We start from the raw sequence: 18263 nt of genomic DNA, 5'->3' as shown, positions 1-18263 counted from the left end.
TTTATGTTAGCAAGTTGATTTAAATAAAAAAAAATTTTTTTAAGATTTATTTATTCATGATAGACATAGAGAGAGAGGCAGAGATACAGGCAGAGGGAGAAGCAGGCTCCATGACGGGAGCTGAACATGGGACTCAATCCGGGACTCCAGGATTGCCCCCTGGGCCAAAGGCAGGTGCTAAACCGCTGAGCCACCCAGGGATCCCCAGAATTTTTTTTTAAAGAAATAATTTGGGATGCCTGGGTGGCTCAGTGGTCGAGCGTCTGCCTTCCGCTCAGGTTGTGATCCCAGAGTCCTGGGATTGAGTCCCACATTGGGCTCCCTGCATGGAGCCTGCTTCTCCCTCTGCCTGTGTCTCTGCCTCTCTGTCTCTCGTGAATAAATAAATAAAATCTTTTTTTTTTTTAATTTTTTTTTTTTTAATTTATTTATGATAGTCACAGAGAGAGAGAGAGAGGCAGAGACACAGTCAGAGGGAGAAGCAGACTCCATGCACCGGGAGCCCGACGTGGGATTCGATCCCAGGTCTCCAGGATCGCGCCCTGGGCCAAAGGCAGGCGCCAAACCGCTGCGCCACCCAGGGATCCCCTAAATAAAATCTTAAAAAAATTTTTTAAAGAAATATTTTGATGAAATTATATAAAGCCCATATAATGGAGCACAGTATTTATAAACTGGCCAATTTCAGGGCGAAGATAAAAGAAGTCATATAGTATTAATGACTATCCAATGTACAAGGAAGATTACAGTATTTTACAAACTGGTATGAAAGGTCAAGAGAGCAGGGAGGATGCACTACTGGCGCAGAATACTGAGGATCTGAACATAAAATCATCAAGCTTTCTACCCAGGGCAGCCTGGGTAGCTAAGTGGTTTAGCGCCGCCTTCAGCCCAAGGTGTGATCCTGGGGACCAGGGATCAAGTCCCATGTCGGCTCCCTACATGGAGCCTGCTTCTCCCTCTGCCTGTATCTGTGCCTCTCTCTCAATCTGTGTCTCTCATAAGTAAATAAAATCTTTAAAAAAAAAATTTAAAATAAATAAATAAAATCATCAAGCTTTAGAGTTGGTGAAATGGAGTGGGGAAGTCCCATGAGCTCAAATAACACTGATTTTTTATTTAAATATGATAGACTTAACAAAATCTACGTTTTCTGATTAATTCATGACAATAATGTATAATGCTAGGAAGGAGCTTATCATCATAGCCAAAGCATCAACAATGTGTCACAGAGCAAGATTTTCTAAATGTCTCTGTTGCCTAAAAGAATAAAGGAGTACTAAAGATAAGCAAATAAGAGGATACTAATCCTTGCTCTTCCGTTTACTGGCTATGAAACCTTGGGCAAGTTTCTTAAACTATCTGTGTCCTAGTTCACCATCTGCAAAATAGGGATAACAGTACCTTCTTTAAAATAATTATAAGAATTAAATGGATTAATACCTGTAAAGCAGTTAAACAGCACCTGTCACATAGCATGTGTTCAGTATGCCTTAGCTATCAGCATTACTAATATCATTATTATTAGACACATTATTCATATAGTTGTTGGACCTGTTAAGTAGGCTGAAAGAACCAGGCCTGTAAACACTGAATACATTGAGCCATTGACACTGTGCAGATATTAAAAGTACACTGAGGGCAGCCCTGGTGGCTCAGCAGTTTAGCACCAGCCTTCAGCCCAGGGTGTAATCCTGGAGGCCCAGGATCGAGTCCCACTGTCAGGCTCTCTGTATGGAGCCTACTTCTCCCTCTGCCTATGTCTCTGCCTCTCTCTGTGTGTGTGTGCTTCTCATGAATAAATAAATAAAATCTTAAAAAAAGTACACCGAAAAATCTAAAGGTTATGTCAACGAGCTACTCTTCAAAACCCTAACTAAAAATATCTAAGTTGACCACAGTTCTGTTCTGAATTATCCCTTTTCATCAGATTTTAGATTCTCAATTTTTTTGCAATGTCTGATCACCCTAATAACACCAAAACATCCTTGCAAAGCATCAGAGAAACAGCCTGGATACAAATACTAAAGTCACCAAATTTAAATGTTATTTTAAATTGGGAGGGTGGGGGGGAGGAACAAACACAACGTTCAATACCTCTTCTACACCAGACAGTTTTGTTTTCAGTTCTCTGATGGTAGAGTCTCCTTTATATTTCCTTTCCGTTAGGTCTTTATTAGTTGCTTCTAACTCAGATAATTTGTTTTGTAGTTGCTGGATATTTCGTTGATGGAGGATTTCTAAATCTTTTTTCTGTTGTTCATGCTGCTGTTGGTACTGTACCTGTGCCTATTATATAATAAAAGTATAGTATCAAAATTGAAAACAAACACAAATACAGAAAGATTTGAAGAAAAATAAATCTTATTCTTATATATAATTATAAAAATTTCCTGTTTCAAAGAGGATCTATTTTCAATTACGGATTTCATGAAGGAGAAAGGTCAACAAAGGTACATTTACTATTTTGATCTTTTCTTAATTTTTTTATTTTTAAAGATTTTATTTATTTATTCATGACAGACAGAAAGAGAGAGAGAGAGAGGCAGAGACAGGCTCCATGCAGGAAGCCCGATGTGGGACTTGATCTCAGGACTCCCGGATCACGTCCTCAGCCGAAGGCAGACACTCAACCGCTGAGCCACTCAGGCGTCCCGATAAATAAAATCTTAAAAAAAAAAAAAAGACTGAAAATGTAATGTGGGAAGAAAATAACTGCTGGAGCAATCAAGAAGAAAAAAGAGTAAACTGGTAAAGATGTTAATGTAACTGCTGAAGATGGTAATCAAATACATTGAAGGCAATAAAGGCAGTAAAAATAAAGGACTGGTTTTATCCCAGTGATCATTGTAATTTGGAGTTTTTGTTTAAAAAATAGAGAGGGACGCCTAGGTGGCTAAATGGTTGAGCAACTGCCTTTAGCTCAGGGCATGATCTTGGGGTTCCAGGATGAAGTCCTGCATCAGGCTCCCCACAGGGAGCCTGCTTCTCCTTCTGCCTTCTCTGTCTCTCACAAATAAATAAAATCTTAAAAAAAAAAAGAAATGCATTGTTAAAAATAAAAAAAGGAAGTATGAGGGCTAGGACTACAACATTTACATTTTCTACTCTGGTCACTGCAGGTGATTCTGACGCACACTGAAATTTTAAAATCACTGCCTACAGGGTGCCTGGGTGGCATCGGACTCTTGATTTCAGCTCAGGTCATGATCTCAGGGTCATGAGAGTGAGCCCTGCATCAGGTTCTGCACTGGACATGGAGCCTGCGTAAGATTCCTTCTCCCTTTCCTTTAGCCTCTCCTACCATCCCACTTCCACACATGTGTAAGTTCACTCTTTAAAAAAATTAAAATCTATTATTTATTACATTAGATAAAGGTGGAAAAATGACATGATTATTTAATTAAATCCCCAAAATCACTCATCTGGCTTAGCACTCTTTGGATTAACTCTCAGGATGCAGAACAAACATCATTCCTAAAGATCAGACATTTTAGGTTATTTACCAAAAAAAGAATGAAACAAGGAAAGGAATCCACTACAATTTAGCATTTTTCTGTACAAGAAGAAAAAATGGTACTAATCTTAAAAAAACATAAATTATCATTTTATACATATCTACCTGAAAAACTAAGAAAATCAGCTCTAAAACTATTAGAATCTGTAAAGATAATATACAATTAACAAGTATGATATTAATGCATATCAGCAATAATCAGAAAATTACTGTAGTGGTGGGACATAGGTGGTCCAATTCATAGCACAAAAAGTTATAAAATCTCTAGGTAAACAAATTTTAATAAGAACTGTAAAAAAAATAAATAAATAAATAAAAGAGAAGATGGAGGGAAATAAAGAACAAACTATAAGCCTGTTTTAAATAAGATCTAAATAAATGAAAAGATATTCTCGCTACTGGGTTAGAAAATCCCAAAGATATTAGTTCTCCCTAACACTCCAGAAACAAGGTCAAACATACAAAGAAATTTAGTATATATTAAAGGTTGCATTTTAAATCAGTGGAATATATGGTATTGGAACAAATGACTGACTTTATGTCAAAAAAATATCTCATGCTGTATTCTATAAAAATATAACCCAAACAGATTAAAAAGTTAAATACAACAACAAAAAAACCAAAGTATTAAAAGAAAATACTAAAGGAATAGCTTTCATAACCTCAGGGTGGCAGAGGACTTCCAAACATGAAATGAAACTTTAAACCATAAAAGCAGAATGACAGATTTGATGACATTCAAATAAAAAGAACCATATAGGGCAAAAGGCAATAGTAAAAGGCAAAGACAAATTGGGAGAAAATGTTTATAATATACATAATAAAGATATAATATCCCTACTTTATACTATGGAGAAATGAAAAGGTAAGCCACAGACAGAAAATAATCCCTATGCATGTATCTGATAAAGGATTCATGTCAAGGGACGCCTGGGTGGCTCAGGGGTTGAGCATCTGACTTTAGCACAGGGCGTAATCCCAGGGTCCAGGGTCGAGTCCTACATCGGGCTCCCTGTGGGGAGCCTGCTTCTCCCTCTGCCTATGTCTCTGCCTCTTTCTTTCTGTCTCTCATGAATAAATAAAATCTTAAAAAAAAAAAAGGATTCATGTCCAGAATATACAAAAAATTCCTATAAATCCATAGGCAAAATATTAATAGTCCAACTTAAAAATAGGCTAAAGATGCAAACAGGCAAGAGAATTCTTGAACTTCACATGAGAATATCCAAGTGGTCAAGATGCATACTATGAGGGATTATCATACCCCTCAGAATGGCGGTGCAAACTGGTATTCCACTTTAAAGACTATTATCAACAATAGCCAAACTATGGAAAGAGAGTAAAAGTCCACTAGCTGATAAAGATGTGGCATATATACACAATGGACTATTACTCAGCCATCAAAAAGAACAAGCTCTTGCCATTTACAATGATGTAGATGGAGCTAGAGTCTATTATGCTAAGCAAAGTAAGTCAGAGAAAGACAAATACCGTATGATTTCACTTGTATGTGGAATTTCAGAAAGAAAACAAATGGACAAAGGAAAAAAAAAGAAAAACCAATAGACAATTATAGAAAACAAACAGATGGGGGGAAGGAAAAGAAGTGAAACAGGTGATGGATATTAAAGAGTACCCTTATGAAGATAAACACTGAGTAATGTATATTACTGAATTACTACATTGTACACCTAAAACTAACACTGTACTGTATGTTAACTATAGAAGAATTAAAGTTAAAAACTTAATAAAAATGGGGAAAAAAAGAATATGGGGAAATAAGTACTGTTCATATACTATCTTTTAGATTCCATTTGAGACAAACTTTCTGGCTGGCAAATTTGCAATATCCATTAATATCTTATATAGGAGGAATATTGCTGTCTCACTTCTAGAGACAAAGAATGTTCATTATAGTATTATTTGCATTAGCCAAAATACTGAAGTATTTAAATGTCCATCAGTTGGGTAAGTAGTTAATTTATGTTATATATGCAAATACAGAACACTATGCAGCCACTAAAAAGGAATATCTAAACTGTTGTACAATGAACCATGCTGTCATGTTAAGTGAAAAAGTTACAATCAATATATACAGTAGGACTTCATTAGCATAATATAAAACCAAAACCTACTATATGTGTACAAATATATAATTTACATAACTCTAAATGTATAAGTATAAATATTTATAAAAGACATTATTTACATACAAAGAAAAAAATCTGGAAAAACACATACCAAAATATTTATAAATTACCTCCAGGTAATAAAACTTTTAATGAGAAACATAATTTTTAACAGACTCCTGTAATGTTTGAACATATTAGAGAAAGCATATATTACTTTTCAAACTAACATAATGACTAACAGCAACAACAAAATAACTTTCTATTTTCTTTAATGTTCATACCTGCAAGGCCTTTTCTTTCTCATTTGTCAGTTCCTGGGAATGCTTATTTGACAATGCAGCTGTGTGTGATGCCCATTCATTCTGTAACTTATCTAATTCTTGGATTTTTTCTGATAATGTCTGTATTAGAGTTCAATACAAAATATTAAGACAGTTTTGTGAATGTTATTAACTAGAACACAGCAGTATTTACAAAAGATATTAAAGAAAAGGAGTAAGAGCTTTCTGAAACATACTCAAAGCCTTTTCCTACACAGATTTTTTAATTTGAGGAAATCAAGATTGGAATAAAAGAATTTTAGAGCTAACATGGCCCAGAAGTCAAGCCTTACTATTTTTAACCTTTAAGTTAAATCTGGCTCTTCACCACCCAATCCTCCCCTCTGACAAGAAAGCAAGCAACCCCAGGTAGAGCAAGTCCATCACATGGGGTGGTTCACTTATACACATAAAACCTACTAACATAGGTTTCCTTGATGGGCTATGTTTTGCAGGATAATTTCTACCTGAAGCCATGCCACTTATCAGATACCTCGGTCTTCAGTTTCAAGGACTAGGGGCAAAAAGGTAGTAGCTATGACTGAAATGACAATAAGCCTATTAGAATAATTCATAACACATATGGAAGGGAAAGATTTAGAAGATACCAACTGAAAAGTCATTTTAGACAGGAGTGAGGTGCATAAAAGCAAAGAACATGTGGTAGGTACTATATATTATTTAATAAAGACCTGGAAGGAATATGTCATATAATGAAGGTAACAGAAATGTTTGGATGGATTAACTATCAGAGAAAGCATCAGATTAAGATAATTTACTGAAAGAAGAAAAGGCAAAAAGTAGAGGGAATTAAAAAGTAACATGCTTTAATAAACAAAAGCTTGGATAGGATTCAAGAAGCAATTCAGAACCAGTGTTTGGAGGACTTACAAAGACAAAATGAAATCTGGATTACCTTTTGTGTGAAATTCAGTTGCCTAGTAACATCATCTAGTGATTGCATCAATGATAATTTTTCTTCCTATTTATAAAAATATAAAATCACAGCTTGTAATTTAATCATCTGTAGCTGTGCTACTCAAAGTATAGCATCAGCATCACCCTGAGAGTTTGTTAAAAATGCAGAATTTCGGGTTCCACTTCAGACCTTCTGATTCACAACCTAAATGAGCAAGATCCCTAGAGGATCTGTGTACCATTAAATTTTCAGATGCACTCACTAATCTATAGCATTTGACTAAAAAGACTTTTAGAAAACTATGAAGAGGCAACCCAGTGTTGTTTTCTTTCTCCATATACCTTATAAAATTAAAGAGCACTTTGTAATTTTCAAGAAACTTTTATATCTTTTTCCTCATTTGAGATAGTTGTAAGAGGGTAGTAGACATTTCCATACTTATCTACCAGCTGATGAAACCATGATACCAACAGTTTAAGTGACCTGCCCCAGATTATAGAAAATTAATAAAAACCATGGGACCTAGTTTTTCAATTTTTAGTCTAGTTCTATCCCCACTGTATCTTGATCAAATGGAAGAATAAAATGACAAAATAAAAATAAATTTCTTACATATTATAGAAACTTACTAGACATCTTTAAAAATACTTTATTCTGAAAAACAAAAGTTAATAACAATATAGCTCTTGAGTGACTTATCGGAGACTTTTGGTACTTATTTTTAAAAGAGTAAGAATTTGGGATCCCTGGGTGGCGCAGTGGTTTAGCGCCTGCCTTTGGCCCAGGGCGCGATCCTGGAGACCCGGGATCGAATCCCACGTCAGGCTCCTGGTGCATGGAGCCTGCTTCTCCCTCTGCCTATGCCTCTGCCTCTCTCTCTCTCTCTCTCTCTGTGTGACTATCATAAATAAATAAAAATTTAATAAAAAAAAATAAAAATAAAAATAAAAGAGTAAGAATTTAAATCTTACCTTACTACATTTCAAACAGCCGGCCAGAAACTTCTTTATTTCCACATCATTTCCAGGTAAAAGTTTTAGTGAGAGGTGTGTGAGATGCTTAAAAGGATTTGTCTCTACCACATTTAAAAAGGCAGGTGAGTTATCCAAAATAGGTGCTGGAGAAACTAACTGTAACAAAAACCTTTGAAAAGAAAGTGTCACAATGTAACAACATTTACAAGATAGTGAAATTCTCCCATTGAATCATAAGCTCCAGGGAATCATCAATGATTAGAAAAATCAGGAAAGGGGTCATATTATAATCATAGGATCAATATAAAAGGACTCCCAAAGGTAAAACTGGATAAAACTAAAATTGAAAAATTGAGCAAGAAACTTAAAAAAAGACTCACTGAAACACAGTGAATACAAATGTTCATGAGTTCACAATGAAAGATGAAGTAAAAAATTAAAAACAAACCAAAAACCTATTGGAAGCACGAAAGTAACTAAAATACTCTAAAAATTGACAATTTTTTTATTTTTTATTTTTTTGACAATTTTTTTTAAAATTGACAATTTAAAAGAATTAAGCCTTATCCTTTCCTGTGTGAATTTTCAGAGTAATCAAACAGCCCAAACTAATGAGGAAAAGTTCTTCTTTATTAAAGAATTAAACCTAATAAATATAAAAAGAATGACAGAATTAGAAATGCATTTTATAGTTCCTAACAAAATAATTGGTTCAAACAACAATCTGAGGGCAGCCCCGGTGATTCAGTGGTTTAGCGCTGCCTTAGCGCTGCCTTTGGCCCAGGGGCGTGCTCCTGAAGACCTGGGATCGAGTCCCACATCAGGCTCCCTGCATGGAGCCTGCTTCTCCCTCTGCCTGTGTCTCTGCCCACCTCCCCCATGAATAAATAAATAAAATCTTTTAAAAAATTAAAAAAAAAAAACACCAATTTGATGAAACCAAAAGATAAAAGGTAAACTAACTTCACAATGATCAGGCTTTAGCATCACACAAACATGAATATACACACACAAACACAAAATCTTACTCTTCTTATTCAAATTCATCATAAAATCATATATACTTGATGCTGTTAAATATTTCAGATAGTTTTAATGACCATGTCAAAACATGAAAATTAAGAGGTAAATATTCTGATCTTAACCATGATTCCTTAAAATTTGATATTTAATAGAGCCCTAAACTCCCGTTTTAAAAATAGACAGGAGTACTTCTAACATATTAGAAAATGTTTTCCCATCAATTTGTCTTATAAACAAGAATTTGTCTTGAGAGAATTTTAATGATGTAGTGCTCTCACGAGACTTACCTTGGAATTTCTTTGGCATGTTCTTGAGTACACTGCTGAAGGAGATCTATAAATTTTTGTGGGAAAGCTAAGAAGTCTACCAGAAGGCCTTGCTGGAATTTTAAACTATACAGAAGAAAAGAGATTTTTAAAAATTTAATTAGTATCTTTAATTATAATCAAACCCTGAAATATTCTTTTTTTATTTTATGAATACCCATTATAATCAAGAACTAGAGAACTTTGTTTTTATAGAATTTATTCAATGGGAGGGAAAAGATCGCTATATTTCACTAAAGCTCCAAATTTCTGAGCTGTTTTAAGCAGAACTCTGAGCTGTATTATATCATAAACAGTCCAGTGTTCTCAAAATATCCACATATTCCTAATAGGCTGATTTCAAAGAGAATAGTATCCATACATTAACAAAACGTACTTATTTCTTAGATCGAATATAAAACAGAATAAATTTAGTTACCTCTGAAAATCTTCCTCAGATATAACAAGGTTATATAGAAAAAATGGATCCGTTTCATCAGTCAGACGGATAACTAAATCCTAAAAGAAAGATTGTTATATTTTAAGTTTTCAAAACATCAGGCTTTTAGAGTAATATCTTCCTTCTCAGAAGTGAAATTATCCAATAACAACAATGTACCACCATTATACTTCAGATAACTTTGTTCTCTGGTGCTGCTGGGTTTTCATTAGTCTTTAAGAGACTTAAAAATCTTACACACTAGTAGATATTCTGCTCCTTGAAGCCCATGTGGAGGTTTATAAAAAGTAAATGCTAGGAGTTGAAAGCTGAGGAATACTCTCTTATTAGAGGCTTAGGAAAATTGAGACCCAGTTCTTGCTAGACTAAAATCTGCAAATGACAAAAATATTCTAACAGTGACCATATGATATTCAACTACATTTTCAGTTTCCCACAATTAGTTGTCTGATATTTCAAAAGTGGCAATATATCAGCTGAAATGACAAGCAATCATCTATCCCAAAAAAGGAGCATTTGTGTCTAAGGCAGAGGACGGGTATCAAGTAACATGTTGCCAGAGCTTCTTCCTAAGGGCCTATTCTCTCCTACTCCAGGTGGCCGCTGGCATGGAACCCCATCTGTTTCAATTTCACGTGAAGCAAGCATCTTTCATAAAGACCACTTTCCACATAAATTTGCAGTATGGCAGGCATCACAGCAGCTAAAGCTGACAGAGAAATTATGTACTCTAGAGAACACTGAGGTAAAGAAAGCAGCCACAGGAACAAGATGATGGAGGCTTAATGAAGAACTAATAAGTACTCAAGCTAAGAATAAGCTCCCCTTTGAAATAAAATCTACTCATGGCTACTGAGGAACTGCTAGGGTCCTAGAAAAATCTAAACCTACTTATGGGTAGAGTTCGAAAATAAAAAGGTACAGCAGGCCCAAGGAATAACATTTAGAAATAGAACACATAATCTGTACTCCAGAAAATGAGTAATCTAGGTATTTGCTTTGCCTTAGAAAGTCCTGTTCTTAAAACACCTTCTACTATCAGATTTTTTATAGCATCTTAGGGTGGATTTCAAGAAGTACCTCAGTAGCAGGTCCTTGAATACTATGTTTAGGGAAAGCTGGGACTCAGAGAAAACAGAGGCTGTATTTTTTCGTCATCTTTTCTGCATCCATATCACTGCTACTGACTCATTCTTTTGAAGAAATCATAAAGGAGGGATCCCTGGGTGGCTCAGTGGTTTAATGCCTGCCTTCCGCCCAGGGTATGATCCTGGAGTCCAGGGATCGAGTCCCACATCGGGCTCCCTGCACGGAGCCTGCTTCTCCCTCTGCCTGTGTCTCTGCCTCTGCTCCCCCCTCTCTCATGAATAAATAAATAAATCTTTAAAAAAAAAAATCATAAAGGACTGATGCTTCAAATGCCTCCCTGCCAAAGGCAAATATTCAAAAATACCTCCCTGCAGTGCTTCAATTCATTCTATCCTCACACATACAACATGAAATGTCATTTCTACAGGTTAGCAATACATATTCTAGCAATCTGTAAGTGCAATGGGCAAACCTACCCCCAGTTCTTCCAATTCCCAATTCTTCCTGTATGCTTTAGGAATAGATGATATGGGGGCACTGGGTGGCTCAGGTGGTTGGGTATCTGCCTCTTGATTTCAGCTCAGCTCATGATCTCAGGGTCAGGAGATCAAACCCTGAGATGGGCTCTGAGCTCAGTGCAGAGTCTACTTGAGATTCTCTCTCCCAACCTCGCCCTCTTTCCCTCCCCCTACTCTCACACACATGCACTCACTCGCTCTCTAATAAATAAATAAAATCTTAAAAAAGGAACCTCCTAGTCATCATCTTAGTAGACTCTACCACCCTACGTTTGCAAGTTACAAACGGCTCAAAGTTGAGTATAATAATAAGTTTTACGTTATTAAAGAACAAAAATAATTATATAGTACAGAAATTATATTTTCTTTAAAAAGAAAAAAAATTATTTCAAAAGAAATTAATACCAACCTTTCTGTGAACTGGATTGGAAACTGATTGTAGTTCAATGCTCACTCTAACAGTTATTCTCCTGTATGAAAAGATATACCCAACTGTCAGAAACCTTCACGTGGAATGTCACCGTCATTTATATTAGCTGAAGTTTTCTGTCTCAAGCTGCAAGATCTTCAACAAGGTTCCCTAATTATGAACAGATATGAGGGAAGAATACTGAATTTGAGGTTTGTTCTTCCACTAGTAAATAAACAGGTTTTTAACCAAAGACTGTATTTTCCTCTCCTATAAAATGGGGTTGTTGTGAGAATTAAATGAGATAAACAATGTGGAATTCCCATTACTAGCCTGGAATATAACCTACTGCCCTGATTCTAAAACAGCATCTATGTAATGGTAAGCCACACAAACTATCAATTTAATAACTACTTTCCACATTTAAAAAATTACCAACTCAAATGATCAAACTGATTTATGAGAGATTCTATTTGAAAAACTTAAAATGAGGGATGCCTGGGTGGCTCAGCGGTTGAGCATCTGCCTTTGGCTCCAGTTGTGATTCCACGGTCCTGGGATCGAGTCCCACATTGGGCTCCCTGCTTCTGCCTCTGTCTGTCTGTCTCTCTCTCATGAATAAGTAAATAAAAATAATTTTTTTAATGAAAAACTTAAAATGTGAGGCCGTATTGGAATACGTGGAATGTTTATAATAAAAAAAGTAAGATAACATATTCCCCTCCCTTATGCATTCACAAAATCCACCAACTACATCTGCTCAATATACTCCCTATGCAATATATCCACGAAAGTACTGTCAACAGCTTATTATCTCCAAAAGAAACCATAGCTTTCCACATTCTCTACTGTATCTTAAGAGAGTTCCATATCAGACAGAAGCATATAAAAGATGCTCATAACAATTAATCAAACTGAGCAAAGATAATCTAAACAATTGAGGGAATAAAGGAGAGGGTGGTGAGAAAACATCTCTGCACACATGTTCTATACTCTGATAGAATTAAATAACAAAGACCTTTCTCTGATGTGAAGGAAACAAAAATAAACAAATAGAATTTGTTCAATTTTAACCTCTTCCAAAAATGTGTTTTAAATTTTTCCCACATTTTGCTACTCATCTACTACAGAAGTAAAAAGTATTGAACTAGCAGCTGAGTCTTGATGGAAAAATTGGGTAATAGTTGACCAAGGCTAGATTTAATCATCCAGATTTTTTTATGCTCCAACTTACAACTTTTATAATGGCTTAAAATATGTCATTGTAGTTAAATTTCCTATTGAACACATGATCAGATTCTAAATCTCAGTATGACGAGGTTATTGTATGATAAGGTTACCATAACTTCTGTTATCTGAAAAGGAACAAGCAGCATTGGCAAATACCCCAGATAGGAAGAATGATTTTTAAAACAAGAAAATGTTTTGTTTCTATTTTTCTATTATCTAGGACAATATATGTCAAACAGATTAGATTTCTACTCTAATTCTACTTAAGTGTTTTTTTTTTGGGGGGGGGGAAAAACTTACAATTTCCTAATTTGTAAGGTAAGTGAATTGAGTTAGGTTTGTGAGAGGCTTTTCAGATCTATGTCATTATGTTTGGCTTTTGTCTTTTGAAGTTTTTCTAAAACATACTGCCATGACACTGCAATAAATAACCTTTTTTTTAATAAACAACTTTTTTATGGTGATAGACACTTTCAAAAGTCTTGTCATACTTGATAAATTTGTTTTTAAAAAAAAATCAAGAAGTCATTTAATATTCTTTAGATAGCACTAGAAGAATCACTATATATTTTAGAAGCATATTAATGATATTGTTGCATATATTCCAAATGTCTATAATGTATTAGCTTTGGGAGATAAAAGGAGGAGGAAAGGCCCATAGATTAAACTCCCCCCCCCCCCCAACCCTGTCCCCAAAGTATCTTGTAGAAAAGCCTGAGTTTTCGGGAAATATAGTTTCTGAAATCACGATCTTATTTTCTCGGTTTTAATGGTTGTCGTGGAAACAATATAAAACAAATCAATAAAAACCCATAGAAAATGCTATTTCTCAAAATAAATGTCATACTCTGAACAATGCATTAATTCTCATAACACCCTCCCTAAGATTTGGCATTAGCAGAACTGGATTCTAGCCCACCTCTGCCTCCTAGAAGCTGTGACCTGAACCTCTCAATTCAAACAAATAAAAGCTACTCTAAACCAGGTAATATGCTGGATGCTAGGGATACAAACAGAAATAAACATGGTCCATGTCCTCAAATTCAGATTAGATTAAGCAACTACTCCAACTTGCTTCCGATTGTATTTAATGCTTTAAGAAAAGGAAGGGAAGGGCTACTAACACCGAGCACCTACACTACTGAGTACCTACATGGTGCTTTACATAAATCATTTAACAATAATCTAAGTAAATGAGTGTCTAATTAAGGAAGACAGAGGTTCTTATAAAGAATTTGAGGTGCACAGTTACAATCTTAAAGTCACCTCACAGAACTCAAATTAGATCTCAGATCTTTCACCTACACTATGCTATCTAATAAATGAATAAGGGCAATTATTTTCAACTCAGGCAACTTTGAAAAGGTCCTTATAGAGAAGGAATTTAGACAGATCTTGAAGGTTATGAAAGAAAAAGCATTTGAAGCAGGGAGAAGAGCAGGATTAAAGGTACGGTATTGAGAAGAGTATCAGGTACATTCAAAGGATAAGTAGTCTTGTGTGACTAGTACATGGGGAGAAGAACTTAAAAAACAAAAATGAAAAAGCAGGTTGGTGTCAACCATGGGCTTAAAATTCTGCATTACTTCCCTCCAGAGTTTTCTGAGTTATCTTCCACTGAAGTATCTTCTTCTTTATGACTTTAATTCATTGATGTCACTTCATGCATTAATCACACATTAATAACTCATGTTTAGTGAATGCTTATTATGCTTCAGGCACTGTTCTCAGTACTTTGTATGTATTAGCTCATTTCATGCTCCTAATAATCCCATAAGGTTGATAATTTTAACATCATCAATTTAATGATGAGACACAGAGAAAAAAAGATTGTATAAAATCAGTCAATAAGTGACATTTATTGGATTTAAACCCAGATAATCTAGCTCCAGAGCCTGAACCCTTAACCTGTGCTATGCTGCCTCTCCAAAGTAGATGTTTGTTTCTTCTATTAAAGTGTGAGTTCCAGGGCGCCTGGGTAACTCAACTGGTTAAGCGTCTGTCTTTGCCTCAGGTCATGATCCCAGGGTCCTGGGGGCTGAACCCACATCTGGCTCCCTGCTCAGCAAGGAGCCTGCTGCTCCCCCTGCTTGTGTGTTCTGTGTCAAAGAAAAAAATAAAAATCTTAAAATAAATAAATAAAATAAAATGTGAGGTCCTTGAGGCCCAGAATGAATACTGTTTTTGTTGGTGTTGGGATGCAGGGGAATAAAGAGAGAGGACGTTAGATAATCTCAGCATGTAGGACAATTCCTGGTACACAGTAGGTATTCATAAATATTCGTTGAGTTGAACTAGCCTTGAATATTTAACTAAAGTCTGGATTGCTTTCTCTATGAGTCAATGGCCAACATATTTTCGGTACAGGGCCAGACAGTAAATACTTCAGGCTTTGCAGGCCATAAGGTCTGTCACAATTATCCATGGCTGTCCTTATGGCAGGAAAGCAGCCAGACAATTCTTAAATGAGAACCACTGTGTTGCAATAAAAACTTTACTTAAAAAAACAAGCAGAAGGCCACCTGGCCCATGGGCTTGTTTGCTGATCCCTGCTAGAGGTGATAGAAATATATCAAAGGTCTCTAAACAGGAGCAGTAAAAAGGTTGATAACGTGTTTTAACATGCTGTGATGACAATATAACAAAATGGAGAAGAGCTAGGAGTTCCAATACTGGAATCAGAAATGATGCTCCCCCCCTTTATATTTCTATAATTATTCTGGAACAGTACTATCCAACAGAGGTACAATGGAGGCCACAAATATGAACCACATATGCAATTTTAAATTTTTTAAAATTTTTTAAAATTTTCTAGAAACTGGGCAGCCCCTGTGGCAGAGTGGTTTAGCGCTGCCTTCAGCCTGGGGTGTAATCCTGGAGACCCGGGATCTAGTCCCATGTCGGGCTTCCTGTATCAAGCCTGCTTCTCCCTTTGCCTGTGTCTCCGCCCCTCTGTCTCTAAGAATAAATAAATTTTTTAAAAAAATTTTTTTTCTAGAAACTACAGTAATAAAAAGGAACAGCAAATTAATTTTAATATTTTCTTATATATCCAATGTTAAATATAAAGATCTCCAATGTTTATGACATACAGAATATATATTATGATATGCAGAATATATATTAATTTATGTCCAACATATTCAAAATAGTGTCATCTTTACAATCAACATATAAAAATTGAGGTATTTTATATCCTTTTTCATAGTAAGTCTTCAAAACTCAATGTATATTTTACTCTTACAGCACATCAATTCGGATTAGCTCCATTTTTGTTTTTTAAGATTTTATTTATTTATTCAGGAGAGACACAGAGGCAGAGACACAGGCAGAGGGAGGACCAGGCTCCGTGCAGGGAGCCGGACGTGGGACTCGATCCCCGGTCTCCAGGATCAGGCCCTGGGCTGCAGGCGGCGCTAAACCGCTGGGCCACCCGGGGATCCCCTCAAAGGTCCAGCTGCCGGATTACTGGGCAGAAGAAAATGACCAATTCAAACACCCTCCGCTCCCTCCACACGCAGCTTCTAGTTCGGGTGTCATCTCACGGCCTGGCCCGCGGATTGATGTTAGACCTAATTCTGAGCTAGATGCCAGCTTCCCGGTCCTCAATGAAGCAATGTCTTCATTTCCAACGTCACATTTCCACACCATTTAGTTCTCACAGGCATTTTCAGTGGTGCCCCTCATGACCGTGTGCGCAGGCACCTTATGTCGGTTTCACGAATGAGGAAACGTGCGGGGAGCAGTTGGCTACTGAGCGGCGGGACGGAGAAAAAGTCGCAACCCCCCGACTTCCACGCCAGCCCGTGAAGCGCCAACAGCACCAGCCTCTTGGTCGAAGCCGGAGTTCTGCGTTTCCCTGGGAGCCGGGCCCTTCCGCGGAAGCCCCCGGGCCCTGCAGGGTTCTGCCAGGACGCAGGATTTGTTAAATGAACGAAATTCCTAATTTCCTCTAGTGTTTTTAGTCCATTAAACGTAACTTATTTTTAGTAACTAATGTAAAGAAAAGGCACAACGCTATAAAAAAAAAATTTTTTTTTTTCCCGAAGCCTAAACCTACTTCCAGTATAATTCGAACAAGAGCGGAAGAGGGGCTGGGTGGGAGCCAAGGCCAGAGTTTCAGCGCCGGCCCCGCCGTGAACTCGCGGTGTGCCCTCACGTAAATTATCTCACTTCTCCGGACAAAATCAACTTTCTCTGTCAAAAAGGCAGAGTAGAACTATAGTCTCCACGATTCAGTCCAGAACGAAGTTTTGGTGTTTTTTTTTTTTTTTCATGAACTTGATGCGGGCCAGCTTTCCATTTCCTCACACCCTCCCCTCCTGTGTCCTCAGCAACCGCCACCTTGCGGGGAGAGGTCACTGTAGGTTCCAGAGGGGCCTCCGCGCGTGTCGGGGGCCGCCGCGCCCACTGGCCAGAGCCGCCATCTTCTCCCCCCACCCCCTTGGCCCGACCCCAACCGCCACCCGCGGGCGCCGGGTACTGCGGAACCTCACCTCTCCTCGCAGTCTTTGCATTTCACCTGCAGCGGGACCGGCTCTTGGAACAGAACCTGGCTCATGTTGGACCGCGGCCCCTGCCAGAAAGCAGAAAAGTCCAGCAGGCCCAGCCCACGGAACCAGCCTAAAGGAGTCCGGGTCCTGCTAAAATTTGAGTTTGGCGCTCGGCTTCCGCTGAGGAGGCGGGGAAACAGAAACGGAGGGAAGGCGCGGGGGAGATTTGGACCTCGTCCGCCACCGTCCGTTTCTTCCGGTCTTGCAAACGATGGTGGGAGGGGGCAGTTCCGGGTATTAACCTGCGTGGCCGGACCCGCGGCAGCCATATTTGTTAAGGGAAGGGGACCCGAGGGCAGCGGAGAACTTTTCTTGTCTTGATCGGATGCTTGGCTCCTCCAAACGACCCCTGAATTATGGCGGCTTCTGCGCCGGCCCCGCCGCGCACGACTGACTTTCCGGCTGAGGGTCGATGCAGTTACTACGTGGAAAAGAAAAAGCGGTTCTGCAGGATGGTGGTGGCAGCAGGGAGACGATTCTGTGGGGAACATGCTGGAGCCGCGGAGGTCTGGTATTGCTCTACCCTCTGGAGACTTGGAAATAAGTTTCTTGGTTCGGCAACTACCCTCTGACACATGTCTACTTTTCTTTCCTGGATTTTCCAACTTTTTCTGTAGTAAGCGCGGTCCCGCCCTCCCCGGGGAGCGCTGACGAGCGCCGGCGAAGCGCGGCGTCTCTCGCGGGAAGCGACGCTCCAGCAGCGACCCGCTGGTTTCGCTGCCGACTCGCGGGAACGTGGATCTTAGTTCTGCCCCCAAACTGCGCGCTCGGGCGTCCCGCCGGGTCTCCGCCTTCCTGACGGGAACGGGGGTCT

At 38.0% G+C, this 18263-nt stretch overlaps 1 protein-coding gene across 3 annotated transcripts in view; it reads right to left on the bottom strand.

Moving 5' to 3' along the window:
- Positions 1 to 18021, bottom strand: part of SASS6 (SAS-6 centriolar assembly protein) — a 43219-nt gene extending 25198 nt beyond the window's left edge. The window contains exons 1-8 of one of the 3 annotated variants that reach the window (XM_038541220.1): positions 17393 to 18021; positions 11667 to 11727; positions 9630 to 9709; positions 9173 to 9277; positions 7860 to 8031; positions 6886 to 6951; positions 5931 to 6050; positions 2098 to 2289 (exon numbers count right to left, since the gene is read on the bottom strand). In XM_038541220.1, coding sequence (XP_038397148.1) covers positions 2098 to 2289; positions 5931 to 6050; positions 6886 to 6951; positions 7860 to 8031; positions 9173 to 9277; positions 9630 to 9709; positions 11667 to 11727; positions 17393 to 17940 — 1344 coding nt within the window. In that variant the 5' untranslated portion in view covers positions 17941 to 18021. Of the gene's footprint in view, positions 1 to 2097; positions 2290 to 5930; positions 6051 to 6885; positions 6952 to 7859; positions 8032 to 9172; positions 9278 to 9629; positions 9710 to 11666; positions 11728 to 16365; positions 16921 to 17392 lie in introns of those variants that run through there. The other 2 variants (XM_038541221.1, XM_038541222.1) reach the window with 2 other exon arrangements.
- Positions 18022 to 18263: the final 242 nt, after the last annotated feature.

This window comes from Canis lupus, chromosome 6, assembly GCF_011100685.1.
Source record: "Canis lupus familiaris isolate Mischka breed German Shepherd chromosome 6, alternate assembly UU_Cfam_GSD_1.0, whole genome shotgun sequence".
In the NCBI taxonomy this organism is placed as follows: domain Eukaryota; kingdom Metazoa; phylum Chordata; class Mammalia; order Carnivora; family Canidae; genus Canis; species Canis lupus.
This window is presented reverse-complemented; position numbering and strand designations above follow the sequence as displayed.